The sequence below is a fragment of the Xiphophorus couchianus genome, chromosome 14 (assembly GCF_001444195.1).
Source record: "Xiphophorus couchianus chromosome 14, X_couchianus-1.0, whole genome shotgun sequence".
Lineage (NCBI taxonomy): Eukaryota > Metazoa > Chordata > Actinopteri > Cyprinodontiformes > Poeciliidae > Xiphophorus > Xiphophorus couchianus.
The window spans coordinates 25,249,071-25,271,913 of NC_040241.1; the positions used below are offsets into that span (position 1 = coordinate 25,249,071).

The 22,843-nt window shown below is 38.7% G+C and overlaps 4 protein-coding genes across 8 annotated transcripts; 2 read left to right on the plus strand and 2 right to left on the minus strand.

Moving 5' to 3' along the window:
* The first annotated feature begins 2,307 nt into the window (after positions 1–2,307).
* On the plus strand, positions 2,308–6,843 carry LOC114157328 (uncharacterized). 2 transcript variants are annotated; one of them, XM_028038214.1, is made up of 7 exons: positions 2,308–2,457; positions 3,442–3,586; positions 3,653–3,700; positions 3,875–4,135; positions 4,328–4,585; positions 4,720–4,875; positions 6,154–6,843. In XM_028038214.1, the coding sequence occupies exons 2-7, from the start codon at positions 3,568–3,570 to the stop codon at positions 6,255–6,257; spliced, it is 846 nt and encodes a 281-aa protein (XP_027894015.1). In that variant the 5' UTR covers positions 2,308–2,457; positions 3,442–3,567; the 3' UTR covers positions 6,258–6,843. The 2 variants fall into 2 exon arrangements, with proteins under 2 accessions (XP_027894015.1, XP_027894014.1); XM_028038213.1 differs by having other exon boundaries at positions 2,323–2,457; positions 2,838–3,586.
* Positions 4,766–10,290, minus strand: LOC114157325 (butyrophilin subfamily 1 member A1-like). Of its 2 annotated transcripts, none has more exons than XM_028038210.1 (6): positions 10,235–10,290; positions 10,041–10,145; positions 9,504–9,844; positions 8,410–8,697; positions 8,212–8,331; positions 4,766–4,852 (listed from the first exon to the last, which is right to left on the minus strand). In XM_028038210.1, exons 1-6 carry the CDS (start codon positions 10,246–10,248, stop codon positions 4,830–4,832), a joined length of 891 nt encoding a protein of 296 aa, XP_027894011.1. In that variant the 5' UTR covers positions 10,249–10,290; the 3' UTR covers positions 4,766–4,829. The 2 variants fall into 2 exon arrangements, with proteins under 2 accessions (XP_027894011.1, XP_027894010.1); XM_028038209.1 differs by lacking the exon at positions 4,766–4,852 and adding an exon at positions 6,866–8,032.
* On the minus strand, positions 6,866–22,791 carry LOC114157326 (butyrophilin subfamily 2 member A1-like). 2 transcript variants are annotated; one of them, XM_028038212.1, is made up of 7 exons: positions 22,744–22,791; positions 18,099–18,187; positions 16,883–17,224; positions 15,921–16,208; positions 15,723–15,842; positions 14,979–15,540; positions 6,866–7,467 (listed from the first exon to the last, which is right to left on the minus strand). In XM_028038212.1, exons 2-6 carry the CDS (start codon positions 18,166–18,168, stop codon positions 15,026–15,028), a joined length of 1,335 nt encoding a protein of 444 aa, XP_027894013.1. In that variant the 5' UTR covers positions 18,169–18,187; positions 22,744–22,791; the 3' UTR covers positions 6,866–7,467; positions 14,979–15,025. The 2 variants fall into 2 exon arrangements, with proteins under 2 accessions (XP_027894013.1, XP_027894012.1); XM_028038211.1 differs by lacking the exon at positions 6,866–7,467 and having other exon boundaries at positions 14,154–15,540.
* On the plus strand, positions 10,348–14,782 carry LOC114157329 (low affinity immunoglobulin gamma Fc region receptor III-like). Of its 2 annotated transcripts, none has more exons than XM_028038217.1 (6): positions 10,348–11,121; positions 11,197–11,250; positions 11,432–11,698; positions 12,627–12,890; positions 13,060–13,188; positions 13,785–14,782. In XM_028038217.1, exons 1-6 carry the CDS (start codon positions 11,097–11,099, stop codon positions 13,850–13,852), a joined length of 807 nt encoding a protein of 268 aa, XP_027894018.1. In that variant the 5' UTR covers positions 10,348–11,096; the 3' UTR covers positions 13,853–14,782. The 2 variants fall into 2 exon arrangements, with proteins under 2 accessions (XP_027894018.1, XP_027894017.1); XM_028038216.1 differs by having other exon boundaries at positions 11,010–11,121; positions 13,060–13,211.
* Positions 22,792–22,843: the final 52 nt, after the last annotated feature.

Sequence of the window (22,843 nt, forward strand, 5' to 3'; positions counted from 1 at the left end):
CATTTGTTTTTGTTTTTTTTACTGATAATAAAAGAGTTTAACAAGTATTTTATTGTGATGTGATCTTCTATAAAGATCTTATCAGAAATAGTTTCTTTACTTGATGTAGAAAGATCATATGATTGTTAGAGAATAAATTCTCAGAAGGATGAAAGTTAGTCTCAGTTTAAACACAATCACACTGAAAATGTTCATGTCAATGCAATATAATCCCGTGAGTCCACTATGAATAATTCAGCTCCTCTGGGGGAATCCCGAGGCGTTCCCAGCCGAGAGACATAGTCCCTCCAGCGTGTCCTGGGTCTTCCCCGGGGCCTCCTCCCGGTGGGACGTGCCCGGAACGCCTCACCAGGGAGGCGTCCAGGAGGCATCCTGACCAGATGCCCCTCAACTGGCTCCTCTCGATGTGAAGGAGCAGCGGCTCTACTCTGAGTCCCTCCCGGATGACTGAGCTTCTCTCTCTAAGGGAGAGCCCAGCCACCCTACGGAGAAAACCCATTTCGGCCGCTTGTATCCGCGATCTCGTTCTTTCGGTCATGACCCAAAGCTCATGACCATAGATGAGGGTGGGAACGTAGATCGACCGGTAAATCGAGAGCTTCGCTTTTTGGCTCAGTTCTTTCTTCACCACAACGGACCGGTACAGCGCCCGCTTGACGGCAGACGCTTCGCCAATCCGCCTGTCGGTCTCCCGCTCCCTTCTTCCCTCATTCATGAACAAAATCCCAAGATACTTGAACTCCTCCACTTGGGGCAGGACATCCCCCCTGACCCGGAGAAGGCACTCTACCCTTTTCTGGCTCAAGACCATGGCCTCGGATTTGGAGGCACTGATCCTCATCCCGGTCGCTTCACACTTGGCTGCGAACCGCTCCAGCGAGAGCTGCAGATCACGACCCGATGAAGCCAATAGGACCACATCATCCGCAAAAAGCAGAGATGAGATCCTAAGGCCACCAAAACGGATCCCCTCAACACCTTGGTAAAAGGAGATAGGTAAAAACAATTGTAGCTAGGTAGGGGGTGTCTCTCAGAACCCCAGAAGAACAGGACAAACAATTAATGCTGAGGAGACGAGTCATAGGATGAGCAAAGAGAGGTGTGTTTCAAGCTGAATACAAAGACAGGAGAAAGAATTTGATGGGGGGAGAGGAAGCAGGTTGGGTTGACCACTCAAAGAGCAGAAGACAGCTGAGGTGGCAAGTCTGATTATCCCACCAAAGAGCAGGAGGAGAAAGGTGTCTTTCAGACCAAGTGCAAAGTATTGGGGGGAGAGGAAGTCTAGACCACTAAAGAACAGCAGCCTTTCAGACTCACCAACAGTACAGAGCTGTGATAAAGAATTACAATAAGCCAATAACATCCACTCTATCTCATGACATCAAGCACTACGACCCATAGCGGGAAGAGGTGTCACATTCATTAACATATAAGTCCCTCCCCCCTCCCCGTCATACTCCTAATTATTCATGTTCATATTCATAACCTGTCATATTGAAGTTTGATGGGAGGGTGTATCTATGGTCTCTTATATGTACCCTGACCATGTCTAATGTATCTTGGATCAACCCAGTTAAAGTTAAACAAACAAAATAACCAGGGTCACAGAAGAGTTAATGTAAGGTTATTGAAGTTGTGAACTACATCTGAGGCTCTTGTGTAACTGACAATGACTAATAAAAGTATTTTTTTTGCTACGTGTCAGTGGGAGAACCCAGAAGCAGCTGCTGGAATGTATGGGATCCGGAGAAAAGAAACCATCACGCTTTGAAAGGTGAAAATCAATCAGAAAACACTATAAATATCACATATTTACATGAGTTTTCCTCAAAAGTAAGATTCACTTTTTCATTTTTAAATGCTGAATTTTACATTTGGATGATCCTTCTCCTTAAGGAAAGATGGCAGAAGCAGTGGGAAGAAGAAAGAACTGGTAGATGGCTTTATTGTATTCAAAGGACAGTTGGTGCAATGAGGGCAACAGAAAGAAGTAGAAAAGAAGAAAACATTATATCCAGATTACGGTTTGGTCATACAGGTTTAAACAGTACACTATTTAAAATGGGGAAACATCCATCAGGTAATTGTGATCTTTGTCTTCAAGAAGAGACAGTAGAACATGTTTTATTGTTATGTCCAAAGTAATCCGAGGAGAGAAGGAAATTAGAATATAGGCTTCTAAAGAATAAGTTACAGTTAAAAATTCCAGATATTTTGAGATATTCCTCTTCCTCTGAATATTTATGTTATTTCATAAAATTTCTTAAGAAAACTAAACTGATAGAAAGGATTTAGTGGTTTTCTTTTTTTTTAAGTTGCGTCCTGATCCACACTCCATACCAGTAGGTGGCGGTAATGCACACCATTAAGTTGCTTGCCAACCCCATTAAAAACAAGAAGAAGAAGAAGAAAGCAGCTGGACCTTAATGCTCTGCTGTGAAAACTTGGTTGGACTTTGTGAGTAGTTCCATTTGACTTCACTTAGAAAACTTTGAAAGGTATTGACTGTTTATTGGTTTGAGTTGCACATCCTCTCATAATTTCTCTAAAGTTTCTCATAATAAACCTTTTAACTCCTTTCTAACCACATTGGTGCTATTTTTTTATGCTACATTTTTACTCTACATAATGTCCCTCAACCTCTAGAATGAGAGCAAAAAGCCACAATCATTGCTGGAGTCTGGAGAATGAATGAAAAAGGAGTTTTAGCTACTAATGAAGCTGCTATAAACTCTACAGACACAAACTAACAATGTGCTTAACTTATATTTATTGCTCATTGATGATGTGATTGTCTTTTATGTTGCTGTGCTCCCTTGCACTGTTTTGTCTTGCAGTAAGAAACGTTGCAGTTAGAAAGCATTGCTAGCGATGAGCAGATGATGGCGGTTCAGAGATTTTCATCGCTTCAGGAGGAGGAAGCAGCAGCAGCATCACTGTGTGATGCAGTCATGACTGATCTGCAAACATTTTGTGCTGCACAAACTTTCCACAGCTCAGTTTCAATAATCAGAGGGAAATATTTTCTCTCCAACGTTCACAATCATCTCCTTCTCCATGGTCAAACAAGCTTTGTTCACTTTGCACCACACAGCCTGTGTGTAAAAGAAGAATGCTCTAATTTATTATTTATTCATTGGTTGTTTTTTTTATTTACTAAATCAGATTTTGTTGGCGCTCATTTTTTTATTTAAGTGATTTAGCAGAAAATTCACCATATTTCACATATTTTATGTTTGAAAATTGATTGTTGAACAACTAAATAGTCAAATACTGTGTGCAGGTTTGAGCTGTAAAAGGAGCAGCTTTCAGTCAGAGACTCTGAATTAGAAAACAGATCATCTAAAATAACTCCGATCAGCGTCAGGTGCATCAAACCTCCATCAGTCCAGTCTGTGTTTTTAGAAATGTGTCAGTTTGTGTCTCTGCATTTATTTCTAGAACTTCAACTTCAGCCTGCAGCTTCATTCAGCCCCAGAAACAACGTAGACAGGAAGAGGAAGTTCTGACCCGTATGACCCAGACAGTGTCGGTGTTGAACAGTTCAGTCGGCATCAGGCATCAGTCATGGAGGCTCCATCGTTCTGTAAGTACCAGTTCATGTAACCGAGCTGCCAGTCCGTTCTCATCCTGCATGTTTGTCTCTTTTCAGGGATCAACTTGTTTCTCCTGCTGATTTCACAAACTGAACAGAAAACTGGTGAGTATTAAACTGATCATTGTTCCAATATTTATGTTACATCGTTTGATTTTAATCCCTAAAGATGAACTTAATTTGATATTTTTAAAGAACTACAACTACTTTATTGTTTTTTAAATTTTGATTTATTTCCACTCAACAATCCTTTTCTTCTTCTCTTCTGCTCTGATTCAGGTTTTCCTTACATTTTCCCAGAAAGACTTCAGTTCTTTGAGTATGAGATTGTAACTGTACAATGTGAGTGTTTAGATGGAGTCAGTGGCTGGAGAGTAATGAGGAAATTCAACCAAAACAGAGGAACAAATTCTTTGGACCCCTGCAGCTCAGCAGAACCTTCCTGCACTCTGGATCCGGCCTTTGAAGTGTACAGCGGAGAGTACTGGTGTGAAAATAAAGAAGGAGAAATGACCAATTCTATTAATATTTCTATTACAGGTATGGCTTGAAATTAATTTGTAGAAAACAGAATAAAAAGTAAAAGAACAAATTATGTCATTGTGGTATTTAAAAAAAAAACCACTTTAACCTTCACCTGCAACAATTAGGCTAAAAATAAAGTACATTAAATTCTAATTAAGTACATTTTTAATAAATTATGTGCTCTCTGTGAATATTCATTCTTCTCAGCTGGTCTGGTGATCCTGGAGGTTCCAGTCCAACCAGTAGCAGAAGGATCAGACCTGACACTTTGGTGTATCCACCAGAAAACTGAGCTGCATCACATCAGCGATTTCTATAAAGATGGTCTCCATCTCATGACCTGCTACAGCAGCAACATGACCATCAGAAACGTCTCTAAGGCCGATGAAGGGAACTACAGCTGCAGCATCTCTGGAGCCGGAGAATCTCCTGACAGCCGGCTGGCTGTTCACAGAACACTCACAGGTTGGTGTCACGTTTTAAAGGCTCATAACTGAGCTGGAATATTCAGCACTGAGTGAAGAGAGTCCTGCTGTAACAGGTCAGTCTGTCTTTGTTTGTATCTGTTTGTCTTCTAACATTTGAAATGTTTCTTTCAGGCCCGTCTGAAAGAAACGGGTCGTTTGGACCGAGTCATTTGGTTCGGTCCAAACGGTGTGAAACCTTCATTCTTCAGACTGCAGCAAAATTTCTACTTGTGGCCTTGATGTCAGCGGTGATCGCTCTGATTCACTACAAGAGAAAACAACATACCAGTAAGATGCTTCATAATTAATCATTTATTTCTGTACTGACAACATTATTTAATGGACTATAATTAATAAAGTTAATGTGGTTTGAAGTCGCTGCTGTAAAAAACTCTCTACTTCATAGCTTTTCTTTTTAACACCATTATATTGTTACTGGACTCCTATAAACTAAACATTGTGTATGAATATGCAACAATATTCTGATTATAACACAATTCTTAGACAAAGTGTTTGTTCCTTTTATCTCCTTTCTTTGCACAATGAAAATGTTTTAGCTTATCAAACCAGTGATAGAGTCGGACACAGTTGTTTTATTTTAGGATATTTAATTTTATTTTATTTTATCCTGCTTTATGCTGTGAAATATTTTTGTGATTAATATTAGAGCCTGGTTGAGATCAGGACTGAAACAGACGGGCCAGGCTCCGGTTGGTTTAGATCGGAGGTTTGACTGATAATTAAATTCCTTATTTGAAAATTGTTTTGCTCCTTTTATGTTTTATGATGAAACTGTTTGATGCTTTCAGTTTGATAAAAAATAATATTTCATTTTAGGCCAACTTATCTAAATTTGATCAAGATGCACTTAATACTTCAATATCTGAAAGTTTTTCCAAATAGATTAAGGACGTTTTATTTAATAAGCATAACTTTGTATTTAGTTTAATCTTAAAACACTTAAGATTCTAAAGGAACTAAAACAGATATTACTGTAAATTAACTATTTCAAAATTTGTAACAATTGTTATAGAAATGATACATTTTGTCTCAGAGGTAAATTATTAAAGTCTGAAGAAATATGAAGCTTTCAGGAATGAGTCAAAAGTCGATGCAGTGAAACATTTTGATGGTTTTACAGGAAATTATTGCATCATAAAGAATCTTTATGACAAACAGCTGGAAGGTTTTTCTGTCTGTTTTTTAATTTCCTGCCATTTATTGAGTCTATGGACAAAATATTGAGTCAATATCTTTTGAACATCATAAACTGATTGATCTCATTTGCTTTGACATTTTGTTCAGTTTTATAATTAGTTTTGTGTCTGTGAAGTTTAGAGGGGAATATTTTTACCTTCTCAGGTTGAACAATAAAACCACAGTAATTTGGTCCTCAGTGTTTATTTAGGTAACTGTGAAAATCATGTCTGGAAATAGTACAAAAAGCATAGCTGCTGCTGCTGCTGCTGCTGCTGCTGCTGCCTGATGAGTTTTCATTTCTAATTTTGAGACTGAATGAGAGGAAACAGACATGAACATAATTTGACCTTCATTGTGTCTCATCAGAGGCAGAGAGGACGGCGGACAGCAGCAGTCCGTCTGTCAGAGGAGGAAACGATGAACTGATCCATGAAGATACCAGTCGATTCTGTGAAACTCACATTAATTAAACTCACATTAATTAATCTCACATTATTAAATTCACATTATTAAATTTACAGATACAACTTATGGTCAAAAACTTTTCACAAGGGGAAAATAAAGTAAAAAAAAGTGAAATATTATTACACTCTGCTAACATCAATTCAGTGACGAAAATGTTTGACTATTAATGGTTTTTGATAATTTCTTAATGCTTCTTTTTCCTGCACTAAAAGAGCAAAATTATTTAGCTCAGTAAAGTATTTGTTCTTCATTAATTAAAAAAATATATATTTCCCTGGATTAGTTTAGCTGATATTTGCGTGTTAAATGCAGCCTGGATGTGGATAATTTTTGTTTCTTTAACTTTAGCTTTTTACAAATTTCATTGTTTGAAAACTGAAAGACTTTTAGTTTAAATATTTCAGAAAACAAAGGTTTTGATTTTTCTGTCTGCTGTTAACAGATTGAACTGCTCTGATGTATTTTCGGACAAAACAGACGCATGTTTAGCTTTATACATCATTTAATTCCATTTTCATGCATTTGTTTTTTTTTCACAGATACTTCAAACTGTTATGCGTACCAAATTATCTAAATAAATTGTCAATATTCGTAGTGATTAAATTAATTCCCCTTTTTTAAGTCAAAGTGAACAACTGCTCCAAAGTACTGTGCAATATTTATAAAACACAGATTAAAACACATGAGAATAAAACACAGATACAAACATTTGCTGTAAAACAATCAACAGAAAGTCTCCTTGTTACTGGATATTTTGATGTTCATTCTGAGAGGCATTAAGGGAAATGACCAGATTTAAAGAAAAGTTAAATAAATACAAAAAAGTGACAAAACATTTTGTTTTAAGCACTAAAACAAAAAGCAAACATGTCTTATTCTGTGTCCTGATAAAAAAGAGACTGAATCAAATGTCAGGATGAAGATAAATCCTCAGAATAAACATAAATATCTGAAAACAGATAAATATCTGTTTTCAGATATTTATGTTACAGTTATAAAGTCCATATTTGTTCCTGGTTGGAGTTAATTTAATGAATCACATCCAGGACATTTTTAAAACAATCCTTACATGTAAAAATCAAATGACTGCTGAGTTTAAACTTTTCTGCTGATTTATTTCTTCAAAATGTTTTTTGCCCTGAATCAGAAAAACGTCTGAAAGTTTCCACCGAATCCAATGAACTGAAACCTGATAATTTTATTTCCTCACATCATGTAAAAACAAATGAACTGAATCTGTTTCTGTCTCAGTGGTGAAATAACATTCATGTTTTCATTTCATCAAGTTGTTTTTTAATTTCCTCTACATTTTTCTCTATTTCCTGTTTCCTCTCCTTCAGCCTGTTAACCTCTTTACATGTTTTCTCTACTAGTTTCTCTGTCATCAGTTCCACATGTTGATGATCTTTCTTTCTCTTCTCCATTTTCTCTAGACTCTCTGCTATGATTCCCTTCAGTTTTAAATATCCTCGTGCTCTAGTCTCTACCAAGTTCTCCGTCTGGTTTCTTTCTTCATCAATAATTGTGTTAAATTTCTTCTCATCCTCATCAATCATTTTCTCTGTTTTCTCTCTTTGATCACGGAGTTGTTTTCTCTGATTCTTCAGTTCCTCTGACGTCTCCATTAATGCTCCAATCAGCTGATCAATAATTTTCTGATCCTCATTTCTATATTTTAACTCCTCCTCAAGCTTTGATTTCTTCTCAGATAATTTCTCTTTTTCTTTTATCATGAGCTGCTTTTCCTCCTCATTCGCTTGAACTTTTAGATTCTTCTTTGCTGCAGAAACAAGAAATTAAATAAATAAAATTAAGTTTTTCCATCAGTTGAGTTTCTGATTAGCAAAATATGTACTTCAGAGAAATTTATTTATTTATTCTGGGTCTGTTTAAAAACCTGAATAGATGGTTAAATATGGCATCTCATTGAACAATAAAACACAATAATAATTAACTCACATATTTCAGTTTGCCTCCATTTCCATATAAAAGCAGCAGCTCCAATAAAAAGTGTGAAAAGCAGAATCACCATAGAGCCGATAGAAACGCTACAGTCAGGCTCAGGAATGAAGAAACCATCTGAAACAGAGTCATGAAGAGTTTCATGTAAAAACAATATCTGAGCTGTTTACTGATCAAAATGTTTTAGTTTCCAACCTGGAACATGAATGTGTGTCTCTCTGCTCTGGTTGATGTCTCTCTGTTGGACTCTGCAGGTAAAGTTGTTGTAGTTTCTCTTCTCTACAGTCACTCTGCTGCTAACAGTGTAAACACCATCAGGATCTGGGCTTTTCTCTGCAGGTCCAGCAGACATGATGTTTCCGTCTCCGTCCAGCCAGAACAGCTCAGGTTCTGGATACCAGCCTGCAGCCCTGCAGTCCAGCATCACTCCACTGCTGCTGACATCCAGTCCAGATAAACTGACACCAGGTGAGGAAACAGAACCTGATGATCAGAGGACAGAGATGTCAGATTATTTCTTTATGCTTTGCAGGATGATAGTTTATAGGAATATGCATGAAAACCAATTTAACCTAAAGTAAATCCAAATGTGGGAAAAACAGACTAATTATGACTCATAGTTTTTTAAATTCCCGTCTCTTTACATTTAGCCGTGTTTAAATTAATCTCTTTCTGTCATTTTAGCAAAAACAGCCCTTGTGTGAGGATACAATAATAAAAGTAAACATGCTGTAGGTACCACTTTAGGCCAGCAGGAGGCAGAATATAAACTGACACATTTTACATGTGTAAATAAATCATGAACAGTTTAACAGAGTTAATTATTTGAAGATCAATAAGACACAATACACTAAATATATGTTACCCTATTCTAACATATACACATTAACTACTGTAAATATAATTTTTTTACGTTTAATTGTGAACAAAATATATATTTGAAAAGTGTTTCTTTTTCCTGAATCTGTTATCTTACATTAGTTTTGTTTTAGTTTTTAATAGATCAAACTTTGAATGTAACATTATATTTATTCTGATTACATCATGTAGAAATATTAAATCGGATTTACGATCTGTCACTCAGTACTTGAGTAAGATTTTTACAAAATACTTTTTTACTCTTGAGTAATTTTTACTTTTACTTAGTTAAAACTATTTAGAAGTATTGCTACTGTTACTTTAAAAACAGATGCTAGAAAAGCTCAGCACATTGTTGGCCACATCCCCAAGCAAAGAAAGAAAAAAGAAAAGAAAATAGTTTTTGAATTTACTGATCTGTGTTTTCTCACCAACAAGCAGGTCAACAGAATATTCTTGAATCTCTTTTGGATTGTAGCATCTGAATCTGCCGTTGTCAGAGTGTTTTACAGCCGTCAGCCTCAATGAAACGTCTCCGTCTCTCAGTCTGTCTGTGAACACAGACGTTCTTCCCTTGTATGCGATGTTTTTCTCATTTACATTTTCACTCCCTTCAAACCACATAAACACAAATCTGGGGTTGAGGTCCAGTCTCCCCCATTCCACCACCAACTCGTCGGGGTTCACAGTAACTCCCAGGTGACACGGTAAAACCACGTCATCACCGGCCATCGCTGCAACGAGCCGAGGACGCTTCGTCTCCAGAGACTCATCCTGGAAAGGAAAACAGAAACTATTAGATTTTATTACAACATGTAAAGCTTTATAACTTGTCTCAGAGATTTTTACTACCAAACGTCTCATTTCTTTATAATACATAAATGAACTCAGCTCTTCATTTGGCAGCGAACAGTAACTAATGTATCTTTCTGTCTGCAGAATCGTCGCCAGTGTTTCTTAGTAAGTTACCTTTGCAGGTGAATCCCAGGAGAAGGAAACCAAACATGAGTTCAGCAAACACAAACGCTTTGATCGAAGGTTTTAGAGATAAACTTTGAGGCGCGAGAATCATCCTGGAGATAAAAAAGTGATAGAAGAAAACAAAGTTTAACACATTAGGAAGTAAAGTAGAAGAATTTACATTGGAGAAAAATAAGATTACCTTCCTGAATGCATCGTCTCCTTTGTTCTTTATAAACTGCAGGGGGCAAAAGTCTCAGATAAAATGACTGTAAAATGAGGTGTGGTGCAATAACACTGGAGCAGTTGGGTCCGGAAGTGATAGTTCAATGAACTCCTCCAAATGAAGAAAAAATACATCTCTTGAAAGTATCTCCTAAAATGTGCAAATCTCTAAAGAAACAGGATTATAATAAAATTTGACTCCACTCCATATTTTATGTGTTAATTGGTCATTTTAATGATGTCACAGACTAAATGTGATGCATGTTGCCATGGTGACTGCCATGGTTTTTGAAACTCTTGGTATTTACTCCAGAGACTGAGTATGAGACTCTGGTCTCCCCCTGCTGCAGGCCTTTTCCTCCATCATGACTGGTTCAACTTCCTGCATCTGCTGCTGTTCTCCACATATTACATGCTGTGTTTAGAAATGTATTCATAAAACCTCAGACAGACGTGAACGATGATCAATAGTATTGATTTTCTTTTTATTTTAAATAAGAAAAGAGACTATTTTTGCATGGTCGTGTATTAGCTGTTCACCAAGCAGAGCAGAGCCCGACTGAAACTGGCTGCAGAGAGGAAGACAGTCAGTCATTTCATGCAAACGTCTGTGGAGCAACAGCTGATTTCTGCTGCACTTTACTGACGGTGTGCAGAGCTGTAAGTGTTTTAAAAGGTGCAGCACAGAGTCAGTGGGCTGCTCTGTTATTTCTAGAAATACAAATTCAGCCTGCAGTTTTAATAAGCCCTGAAATAAACCAGACAGGAAGAGGAAGTGCTGACCGACGTGATCATTATGAGTCGGTGTGAAGAACTTCACTCCAGTAACGCTGAGCGTCATGGAGGTTACATCTGTCTGCTTCTGTAAGTACAACATTTAATAAGCAGCTTCTGTCTCAGTTCATATCAGATATTCATCTCATTTTAATGTGTTTGCAGTGATGAACATGTTTGTTCTGCTGACTGAACAAACTGAACCGGCTGAAAACGCTGGTGAGTTGTTGAGCATCACAAACAGGTTTTTACAAAAAGTGACATTTAAGCTGCGTTTAGTTTAACTTATTGAAAAAGAAAATTTCAAATCTGATCAGTTCAATTGTTTCATATGAGTTAGTGTTTACCAGTGCTCTTATTTTTTCTGTAACACATGCTTTTCCCTTTGTTTTCCACTCAGATGCATCTTTCCCGGATATTTTTCCAAGGAGACTTCAGTTCTTTGAGTATGAGTCCATTACTGTCCAGTGTGAACTGATGGAAGATGCAAATGTCTGGAGAGTAATGAGGGAGTTTCACAAATCCAGACCAACAAACTCTTCAGACCCCTGCAGCTCCCCAGCTCCATCCTGCACCATCAAACCGGCCTTGGAAAAACACAGTGGAGAGTACTGGTGTGAAAACGACCTGGGGGAGACGAGCCGGACCCTCAGCGTCTCTATTACAGGTCAATAATTCAGAAAAGGGTTCAGATTAGAAAAGAACATGAAATCTATTCATACTAAACTAATAACTGGAAATTTATACAGAGAGTAGAGTAACCTCAAAATACTCTTTTATATTTTACCTTTGAATGCACTGTACATTTTGTTTTGGATTTAAAAACAGACAATAAAACCAGATTTCCTTCAATTCATCTTATAAAAATAAGTCATGGTTTTGTCTTGCCAAGATGCTATAATTAGCTAGATTGAAGAATATTTAGTATGAAGAAAAGAAAAGAAATATGTAGGTATATGATTATTCCACCAAATATTGATTTCTGAACTCTTCCGGAGTTAAAACATTAGTATTGTTGTTTCTAAATGAATATAAACTTGTTTTCTTTGCATTATTTGAGGTCTGAAAGCGCTGCATCTTCATTATTTTGACCATTTCTCATTTTCTACAAAAAATAAAAAATCTTTGGAATTTCAGACACATGTTGTCAGTAGTTCATAGAGTAAATTAACAATTTTCATTTTACTCAGACATAAACCTATAAAGAGTAAAATCAGAGAAACTGATTATTTAAGTGACCTCTTAATTTTTCCACACATATATATATATATATATAAAGTGAGTGTCTTTTTTTGGGATACCAAATAAATCATTTGCACCAGAGCTGATTTGCTTCATAGAAGTTTGATTGACTTTATTAATCAAAACTGCATTCAGCATCAAAATAGCATTTTGCTGATGTATAATTGACTTTGCATGGCTTGTAGGGGTGGATTGGTGTGTGTATGTGTGTGTGTTGGACTGGGAGCATATGAGTTGAAATATTGTTTAGTGGGTGCATGTGTGTCATTGTCAAATTGTTAAAGAACAGAAGAACGCCCTCCTGATGTGTTATGTTTCTTTTTAAATAAATTATCTCCATATTTATTCTTCAGCTGGTCTGGTGATCCTGGAGGTTCCAGTCCAACCAGTAGCAGAAGGATCAGAAGTGACACTTCGGTGTATCCACCAGAAAACTGAGCTGCATCACATCAGAGATTTCTATAAAGATGGTCTCCATCTCATGACCTGCTACAGCAGCAACAGCTACATGACCATCAGAAACGTCTCCAAGGCCGATGAAGGGAACTACAGCTGCAGCATCTCTGGAGCCGGAGAATCTCCTGACAGCCGGCTGGCTGTTCACAGAACACTCACAGGTTGGTGTCACGTTTTAAAGGCTCATAACTGAGCTGGAATATTCAGCACTGAGTGAAGAGAGTCCTGCTGTGACAGGTTAGTCATTCCTTTTAGTCAGTTTGTCTTAAGTTTTACTTCCCGTTATGTTGATGTCATATTTATATTTTAATACCTAAAATATACTTTCAGGACCAACTGAAGAAACTCCTGTTCAGTGTGAGCAGAACAAAACCTTCAGTCTGGAGTCGGCTGTCAGAGTCGTGTTATTTGTCTTGTTGTCTCTGGTGACTGGAGTGATTCTCTACAAGCTGAGAAAAGGTAATAAAATCATTTATATCCAGGTTAGTTATTTATTGACAGCATGTCTGATCAGCAAATTATGCTGGCCTCTACAACAGTTTGTCTTTTTGCTTTTCTTCTGCATAATTTCATTCAATAACTTGATGTATTCAAACTATGAGCTAAAAATTAATTCAGTAAGTTTTAAACCCTATAAATTAACAACTTTAAACATTTAGTGCAGGTTGTGGTAATTTGGTCTCAGTGTTTAATTTTAAAAGCAGTTTATTAAACTATCTTCAGATATCTGTGAAGCGAAGGGGAGAATTTTTAACTTCTCGATTTAAAACCTCAAATTAAAACCACAGGCTTCAGCAAAACGACCTGCTGTGTTTATTTTGTACATCAGTGCAAGTTATGATCAAAAATACACACGGCTGCTGCAGCAGAGAGATGAGGTGCAGCTTCTGCATCAGGTTCACCTCAAGAATATTATTATTTATTTATTTAAAAACTGCATAGAGGCAAAATAAATCAATATGAAACTTCAGTCAGTAACATAAATCCTCCACAAAGAGAAATCTCTAAATTGAGATTCAAACTAAATCTTGACTGATTGTTTTGTTTCCCATCAGGAGCAGAACCACAGACAGCGTCAGTCCATGTCTGTCAGAGGAGGAAACGCATCACTGACAGGAAGTAAACCGACAGCTTGAACTTCTGAGATGCAAAATATGATCAAAATGTGTCAGGAAGCATAAAAATGTTAATAAACTTAAATAGTTTTTCTCTTTTATTGGCAAATCCATTTCTTTTAGAATCAAAATGGATTTAAATAATTAAAACTTTGGTTCTCAATAAAGTTTTTTTATTTTAGATATGATGTATTATATTTTCCATAACTTGACCAGGTTGTCTTTAACTCATAGTGCATATTAAATAAAATCTTTAATCATTGACCTTTAAAGGTGTGAATCAAATAAAAACAGCTGTGCATTCATTTCTTGTCATGATTTCTTGTATTTCATATTGTTGAGTTTATATATTATTCACTGTAACAGAAAACTGTGAGAATATAACAACTATTTTAAAAATTAATTTGAACATAATTTCATCACAACGATCAGTTACAAATATCAGGTTATATATGACAATATTAAGAGATTTCAAATGAATTGTTTTGTTCTTTCACAAGTTTTCGCAGTTATTTATTCTTGTAGTTTGTTTTAAATAAGATCAACTGTATGATAACTTTTGAGCCTTTTATTTTGGTTAAATTGAGGATCATGTTCCTGATGGACTCTATCACTATTTAAAGAAAATGGCACACTTTAAAAAATACATTGGTAAATACATGAAAGATAATAGAAATAAAAAAGGTAAAGAAATACAAAAAAGCTTGAAAAAACAAACTTCATATTAGCAAAAAAAAAGCAAATGGTAGCTATAATTTTTACATCTTGCACATTAATTAATGTTTTGTAGTTTCTTCTACAGTAGAAAACTTTACTGGTCAACATAGATGGAAACATCAGAGGTCATTAAACTGAATTTATCTGCTGATATAAATAAATTAGATTCTCTCACTTTGTCCTGAAACTGAACCCAGAGAAATTTAGAGGATAAAAGAAAAGTAAAAAAAACTTCTCAAGCTTTGCCTTTTTTATATAATATGTTCTAGTTTAATTCCTAAAGTTTCTAAACTTTATGAAAAGAAAACTTTGTATCTGAGAAAATGTCTTTATCTTATATTTTCTACTCAGAAAAACACCTTAATGAAAAATCAGACAATCTGCTGAGATGAAACTTGACATATTTTCTGACATCATGTAAAAAATGAACTGAATCTGTTTCTGTCTCAGTGGTGAAATAACATTCATGTTTTCATTTCATCAAGTTGTTTTTTAATTTCCTCTACATTTTTCTCTATTTCCTGTTTCCTCTCCTTCAGCCTGTTAACCTCTTTACATGTTTTCTCTACTAGTTTCTCTGTCATCAGTTCCACATGTTGATGATATTTCTTTCTCTTCTCCATTTTCTCTAGACTCTCTGCTATGATTCCCTTCAGTTTTAAATATCCTCGTGCTCTAGTCTCTACCAAGTTCTCCGTCTGGTTTCTTTCTTCATCAATAATTGTGTTAAATTTCTTCTCATCCTCATCAATCATTTTCTCTGTTTTCTCTCTTTGATCACGGAGTTGTTTTCTCTGATTCTTCAGTTCCTCTGACGTCTCCATTAATGCTCCAATCAGCTGATCAATAATTTTCTGATCCTCATTTCTATATTTTAACTCCTCCTCAAGCTTTGATTTCTTCTCAGATAATTTCTCTTTTTCTTTTATCATGAGCTGCTTTTCCTCCTCATTCGCTTGAACTTTTAGCTTCTTCTTTGCTGCAGAAACAAGAAATTAAATAAATAAAATTAAGTTTTTCCATCAGTTGAGTTTCTGATTAGCAAAATATGTAGTTCAGAGAAATTCATTTATTTATTCTGGGTCTGTTTAAAAACCTGAATATATGTTTAAATATGGCATCTCATTGAACAATAAAACACATTAATAATAATTAACTCACATATTTCAGTTTGCCTCCATTTCCATATAAACCCAGCAGCTCCAATAACAATTATGAGGCCCAAAATCCCAGCAAAAATGTTAAAAATATTACAGTCAGACTGAGAAATGAAGAAACCATCTGAAACAGAGTCATGAAGAGTTTCATGTAAAAACAATATCTGAGCTGTTTACTGATCAAAATGTTTTAGTTTCCTACCTGGAACATGAATGTGTGTCTCTCTGCTCTGGTTGATGTCTCTCTGTTGGACTCTGCAGGTAAAGTTGTTGTAGTTTCTCTTCTCTACAGTCACTCTGCTGCTAACAGTGTAAACACCATCAGGATCTGGGCTTTTCTCTGCAGGTCCAGCAGACATGATGTTTCCGTCACCGTCCAGCCAGAACAGCTCAGGTTCTGGATACCAGCCTGCAGCCCTGCAGTCCAGCATCACTCCACTGCTGCTGACATCCAGTCCAGATAAACTGACACCAGGTGAGGAAACAGAACCTGATGATCAGAGGACAGAAAAAGAATCACATCGTTTAACAGTCGATCTGTGAAAATCAGCTAAATGTTACATTTAAGCTGTAACTGAACTGAAGAGGCAGAATAAACTTCATGTTTTTCTTTTGTAAGTGAAGCATTTATGAACAGTCAGTATGTGATGAACAGGAAGTTAATTTGAAGGGGATTTTTATTTAAAGTAAAATTTACTCAATTATTTCATTCTATGTTGCTTTCAAATGTAACAGTAAAAGTGTTTAAAACTTCTAAATGTTTTTGTTATGTTAAAATACTTTTCAATCATTTTTATGTCTTGAATCAACAATTATAAATAAACTTGGTAATGATAACCTTACAGCTGCACTCAGCATAGATCTTTCAAAATATTACAAACATTACAGATTATAATACACAATCTGAGTTAAAATGTTAAATTGTTTTTATTTTAAGTTCATAGTGACGCACATTTTCAGTGAGTTTTATTCAAAATCAGATAATTAAACAATCTTGTCTATAAAATCTTTAAATTTGCTGATTTCGGAACATGATGTAAAACCTTTGATAACTGATGTAGTTTTTAGTTAAAATGTCTTTGCAAATATTCCTTAGTAAACATTAACATGAAGATATGCTTTTTAATTGTATACTGTATGTTTTAAGTTATTTTCTTTACTTACCAACAACAAGCTCAACAAAATATTCCTTCTTCTCTTTGGGTAAGTAGCATCTGTATCTTCCATTGTCAGATATTCTGACATCAGAGAGTTTCAGTGAAACGTCTCCATTTTTCAGATTTTCAGGAAACATTGACGATCTTCCCCTGTAGGCTTCGTTTTGGTCGGCTGTATATTCTTGACCTTCAAGACTCACAAACACAAATCTGGGTTTCAGGTCGGGTCTGCCCCACTCCACTGTCATCTTAGACGCATCTTTAGGAGGTTTCAGGAAACACGGCAGAACCACGGCCTCACCGACCAACACTGTAACTGACTGGGACGAATCTGTCTGCTGTGACTCACCTGAAAATGACAAAAGATGAAAAATTTCATATCTAGCGGCAATTTTTCTTAAAACCAACATAACAAAAATCACCTTGTGTTGATTTACATGCTTGTTTTGGAGGCACTTTGCTGCCCTCTAGTGGTTGTAGCTATTCCCATTAAAGTATCATTAGAATAGTAAACAACTACCACTTTTATTATACAGTATGTGGTTATTAGCACTTATTCAGCCAGAAAGTGTGTGATGACACACACATTAATATTAAACTATTTTCTGTCTATTCCATCCAGATTTAACATCAGTTTCTGTTTTACTGCATTCAGAGATTTTACAACTTTAACAGGTTTTAGAAACTGTGAGGATTAAAAGCACACTGGCTGGTTTTAGTTCATTTTGTTTTGAAAGATTAAGATTATAACACTGAACTAATCTCTAATTTGTCAAATTAATGCAAGACAGATGAATGAGTCAAATGGTCAAGAGTGCAATAGCTTAAGGAGTAAATAAATACACCAGTGGGTATTTATTCAGCAATTTGTTGTTCACCAAACTTGAATAAAATACCTTAAATAAAGAAGATTAAGCAGATTAAGAAGATTAATATAAACAAACATGAATGACTGCTGGTAACGTGTTTGTAATTTGGTCAACAGAACTGCTCTACCTCATTTCATGCAGATTTTTGTTGACTAACTGAAACTCAGATTGTGTTGAATCTTCAACCCTAAAAGAAAAAATGTCTTTGTTAACTAACCGTCTTGACTTTTCCCAACCTGTGGTGACTAAAGCAAACATTTCTAATCCTGGAGTCATAGAGGAAACACTGATAAATATCACAGTCACAGTCAAACTAAATTTAAACAGATTCCTATATATTTGTGTAAAGATTACCTTTGCAGGTGAACATGAGGAGCAGGAAGCCAATCACAGCAATAATGGAGAGATGATTTATAGTTAACATCTTTTGCTTATGACCCAACCTGTAAATGTAATATTAAAGCACAGAGAGTATGGTTTTAAATTAATTTAGTGTTAAAGGATTTCTATCAAAAATGAAATGGCAACTATGTAAATAAATATTGTTTTATATATTGCTTGTGGTCTTCAGCCTTTAGTTTATTTTGTCATGATTGATTTCAAATATAACTAGCTTTTTATTTCCAAATAAATATTTTTAAAATAATTATTGAAAATGTCAATATTGAACAGAGAATAAGAAAACACTTCAAATTAAGACATAGAGGAACATGCAAACTTTAAAGGAAGATATTAAATAAATATTTATTAACGGTAAAGAACTCAAAATTACACAAAAACCAAAGTCTTTAAGATTTTCAAATACAGAAATATAAAATGCTTCCTGAAGTTACAATGAAACGTTAAAACATTAGAAAATGATGTAAAACCGAATATAACAAAAAAAAAAAAAAACATACTTGGGTTAGGGCCACGGTCCGAAGTGGCAAAATTTTCCCATAGGCTTTGACACCGCCGTGTTCTGCCACTATGCCTAAGTGGCTGCAAGAGCTCGTTTGCCACCTCGGTATTCCTTTGAATGGGCCATTTGGGCGCTTTTGGAGTCATATGGGTGCATATGCAGTTCATGCAAAATCCCCTGGATGGAGCTCTTGTATTAGGATTAGAATCATGTCAGATTTTCACTTTCAGCTCAGAGGGCCTGCCACCTGGGTGTTCCGACCGGTGATCCCTGGTGGCAAAGTGGGTTAGCTGGGTCTGCTAAGTGTCTGAGTGCTGGTGGTTCATGGGTAGTGTGGTCCACGGGCATTGTGGGGGATTGGGAGGCCTGCCACTTGGGTATTCTGACCTGTGATCCTTGGTGGCAAAGTGGCTTAGCTGTGTGTGCTAAGTGTCTGAGTGCTGGTGGTTCATGGGTACTAGTCAGGAGGTCCATGGGGGTGGTTCATGGGTACTACTGTGGAGGTCCATGGGGGTGGTTCATCCTACCTCCATGCGGGGTTATGGTGCTCCATTCCTGGGTACATGAGCTCCATGATGTGCCCTGGTTCTCTGGAGGTCCAGGGGCTGTTTCATCCAGCCTCCATGCGGGGTTATGGTGCTCCATTCCTGGGTACATGAGCTCCATGATGTGCCCTGGTTCTCTGGAGGTCCAGGGGGTCTGTCTCCCACCCTCCATGCGGGGTTATGGTGCTCCATTCCTGGGTACTTGAGCTCCATGAGTCCCCCTGGTTCTCTGGAGGTCCATGGGGGTGGTTCATCCTACCTCCATGCGGGGTTATGGTGCTTCATTCCTGGGTACATGAGCTCCATGAGTCCCCCTGGTTCTCTGGAGGTCCATGGGGGTGGTTCATCTGCCCTCCATGCGGGCTTTCAGTGCCCTAGCCCTGGGTAAATGAGTTCCATGAGTCCCCCCTGGTTCTCTGGAGGTCCAGGGGGTCTGTCTCCCACCCTCCATGCGGGGTTATGGTGCTTCATTCCTGGGTACATGAGCTCCATGATGTGCCCTGGTTCTCTGGAGGTCCAGGGGCTGTTTCATCCAGCCTCCATGCGGGGTTATGGTGCTCCATTCCTGGGTACATGAGCTCCATGAGTCCCCCTGGTTCTCTGGAGGTCCATGGGGGTGGTTCATCTGCCCTCCATGCGGGGTTATGGTGCTTCATTCCTGGGTACTTGAGCTCCATGAGTCCCCCTGGTTCTCTGGAGGTCCAGGGGGTCTGTCTCCCACCCTCCATGCGGGGTTATGGTGCTCCATTCCTGGGTAAATGAGCTCCATGAGTCCCCCCTGGTTGTCTGGAGGTCCAAGGTGTCTGTCTCCCAACCTCCATGCGGGGTTATGGTGCTCCACTCCTTGGCAAAGCCCCCCCAGAGCAGGGGGGCATCAGAGGAGGTTGTGCCTGGTTTCGTTTATTCTTCCAAGTGTGTGTGATGACCCGAGCTCACCTTTGGCCCAATAAATGCACGGGACCCCCCCTTAAAGCCCCCGTGAATGTCGGTTCCCATATGGCATCAATGCAATTGAAAATGATACCCGGATGGCAAGTCCTGCAGCTCTGCGTCCCAAGCTGGTATCGAACCAGGCTCTGCCGGGTGGGAGGCAAGCTTCTTAACCATTGTGCCACGGGGGAGTGAAGGTCGGTCCGCCCAAACGGCACGGTATTTGTGGTTCGACTGCCGCCCCGGAAAGGCAGAAGGAAATCTCTGCTGAGAAAAGGCACCGACAATGCACCAATCACTTAACTGCTATTTGGGCATACTCCTTTATGATACCCATTTGGCAAGCCCCATGTTCCCGAATACCCAGGTGGCAAGCCCCCATTGACATAAACACCCAGGTGGCAAGCCCCATGGTGCCCTATCACTGGGTAAAGGAGCTCCATGAGTCCCCCCTGGTTGTCTGGAGGTCCATGGGGGTGGTTCATCTGCCCTCCATGCGGGCTTTGGGTGCCCTATCCCTGGGTAAATGAGCTCCATGATCTGCCCTGGTCCTCTGGAGGTCCAAATACCCATTTGGCAAGCCCCATATACTCAAATACCCAGGTGGCAACCCTCCCATTGTCCTAAACACCCAAGAGGCAAGCCCATGTCCACAAAGGCAGCCTTACCAGGGGCACGAGACTCTGGGCCATGCACACTGGTGGGTGTAGTCCGTGTAGGGGTGCTTAAGTGTGGGGTACACAGGTTCCAATGGTGCTTAAGTCTTGGTCCCCCAAGTGGCAAGCCCCCATTGACATAAACACCCAGGTGGCAAGCCCCATGTACTCGAATACCCAGGTGGCAACCCTCCCATTGTCATAAACACCCAAGAGGCAAGCCCCATGTTCACGAATACCCAGGTGGCAAGCCCCATGTACTCGAATACCCAGGTGGCAACCCTCCCATTGTCATAAACACCCAAGTGGCAAGCCATGTCCACAAAGGGAGCCTTACCAGGGGCACGAGACTCTGGGCCTGCGGACTGGTGGGTGTAGTCCGCGGAGGGGTGCTTAAGTGTGGGGTACCCAGGTTCGAAGGGTGCTTAAGTGTGGGTCCCCAAAGTGGCAAGACCCCCATAGTCCTAAACACCCATTTGGCTTAAGTCTGGGTCCCCAGGTTCGAATGGTGCTTAAGTCTTGGTCCCCCAAGTGGCAAGCCCCCATTGACATAAACACCCAGGTGGCAAGCCCCATGGTGCTCCACTCCTGGGTACTTAAGCTCCATGAGTCCCCCTGGTTCTCTGGAGGTCCAAGGGGTGGTTCATCCAACCTCCATGCGGGCCTTGGGTGCCCTATCCCTGGGTAAATGAGCTCCATGATCTGCCCTGGTCCCCCAAGTGGCAAGCCCCCATTGACATAAACACCCATGTGGCAAGTCTGGGTACCCAGGTTCGAATGGTGCTGAAGTCTCGGTCCCCCAAGTGGCAACACCCCCGTGGTCATATACCCCCATTTGGCAAGTGTGGGTACCCAGGTTCGGACGGTGCTTAACCCTTGGTCCCCCAAGTGGCAAGCCCCATGTTCACGAATACCCAGGTGGCAAGCCCTCATGTTCAGGAATACCCAGGTGGCAAGCCCTCATGTTCAGGAATACCCAGGTGGCAAGCCCCATGTTCACGAATACCCAGGTGGCAAGCCCCCATTGACATAAACACCCAAGTGGCAACCCCCCATGTTCAGGAATACCCAGGTGGCAAGCCCCCATTGTCATAAACACCCAATTGGCAAGCCCAAATGGAGTGAAATGTGACAAAGTGTCAGTTGTATGGGTAAAAATACCCAAGTGGCAACACCCCCATTGATGGAATACCCATGTGGCAAGTTCGGGTCTAATACCCAAGTGGCAGTTTTCCCCATTGACAGAAACACCGAGATGGCAACGATGCCATCTGGTGGCAGAAACACGTTATTACAGCGAATGTTGCCACGAGGGAGCAAAAACCATGATTTTTGTGAAAAGTTTGTCCTGTTTGGGGGTCTCTGACGGGGAGACCGGGGGTCTTAAAAATCGGTAGGGGGGGGTCATAGGGGTAACGAGGGATAACCGGATTTTTAGAGATTGACCCCGTAACCCTACGACCTAGGGTTAGCCCTCCAGAATTTTTAGAAAAAGGCCCTTTTTTCCTCCCAAATGTACACTTTTTTGGCCCTGGCCCTAAATAGGGTTAAAAAAGCAATAAAGTGTAGTTTAATACAGGAGATAAAATTTAACATCCAGTTTCATTTACATGCACCAACATTTTGATTAAGACAAACCTGCAGCAGGTTCAGTTAAACAACCAACAATCGTAAAAAGAACCTGAACCATGAAATCAGTGGTAAGGTACCAAAAACAAATGTTAAAATTTACAATCGTCATTTTAAAATCCTTTCATTTAAATCTGTTAAGGCATTAAACAAATGATATTTGTTTTTCCCTCAGTTTAATTTCAAGAGTTTTTATCAATCAAAATAAACTCATAATCTAACAATGTGACTAAAAATGACTTTCAGTGATATGAACAATGAGAAAATATTTCAGACTAGATTAATAACTTAAAGTGAAAAATGGAGCGATAGAAGGATTAGAAGGTTTCAGTACGTACCCGCTCTGCAGAGACTCATTTATGGTAAAACAGGTTCAAAGTAACAGGAACATGAGATTCTGGGTCAAAGTCCATGAACAACTCAGTTCCTTTTAGATGT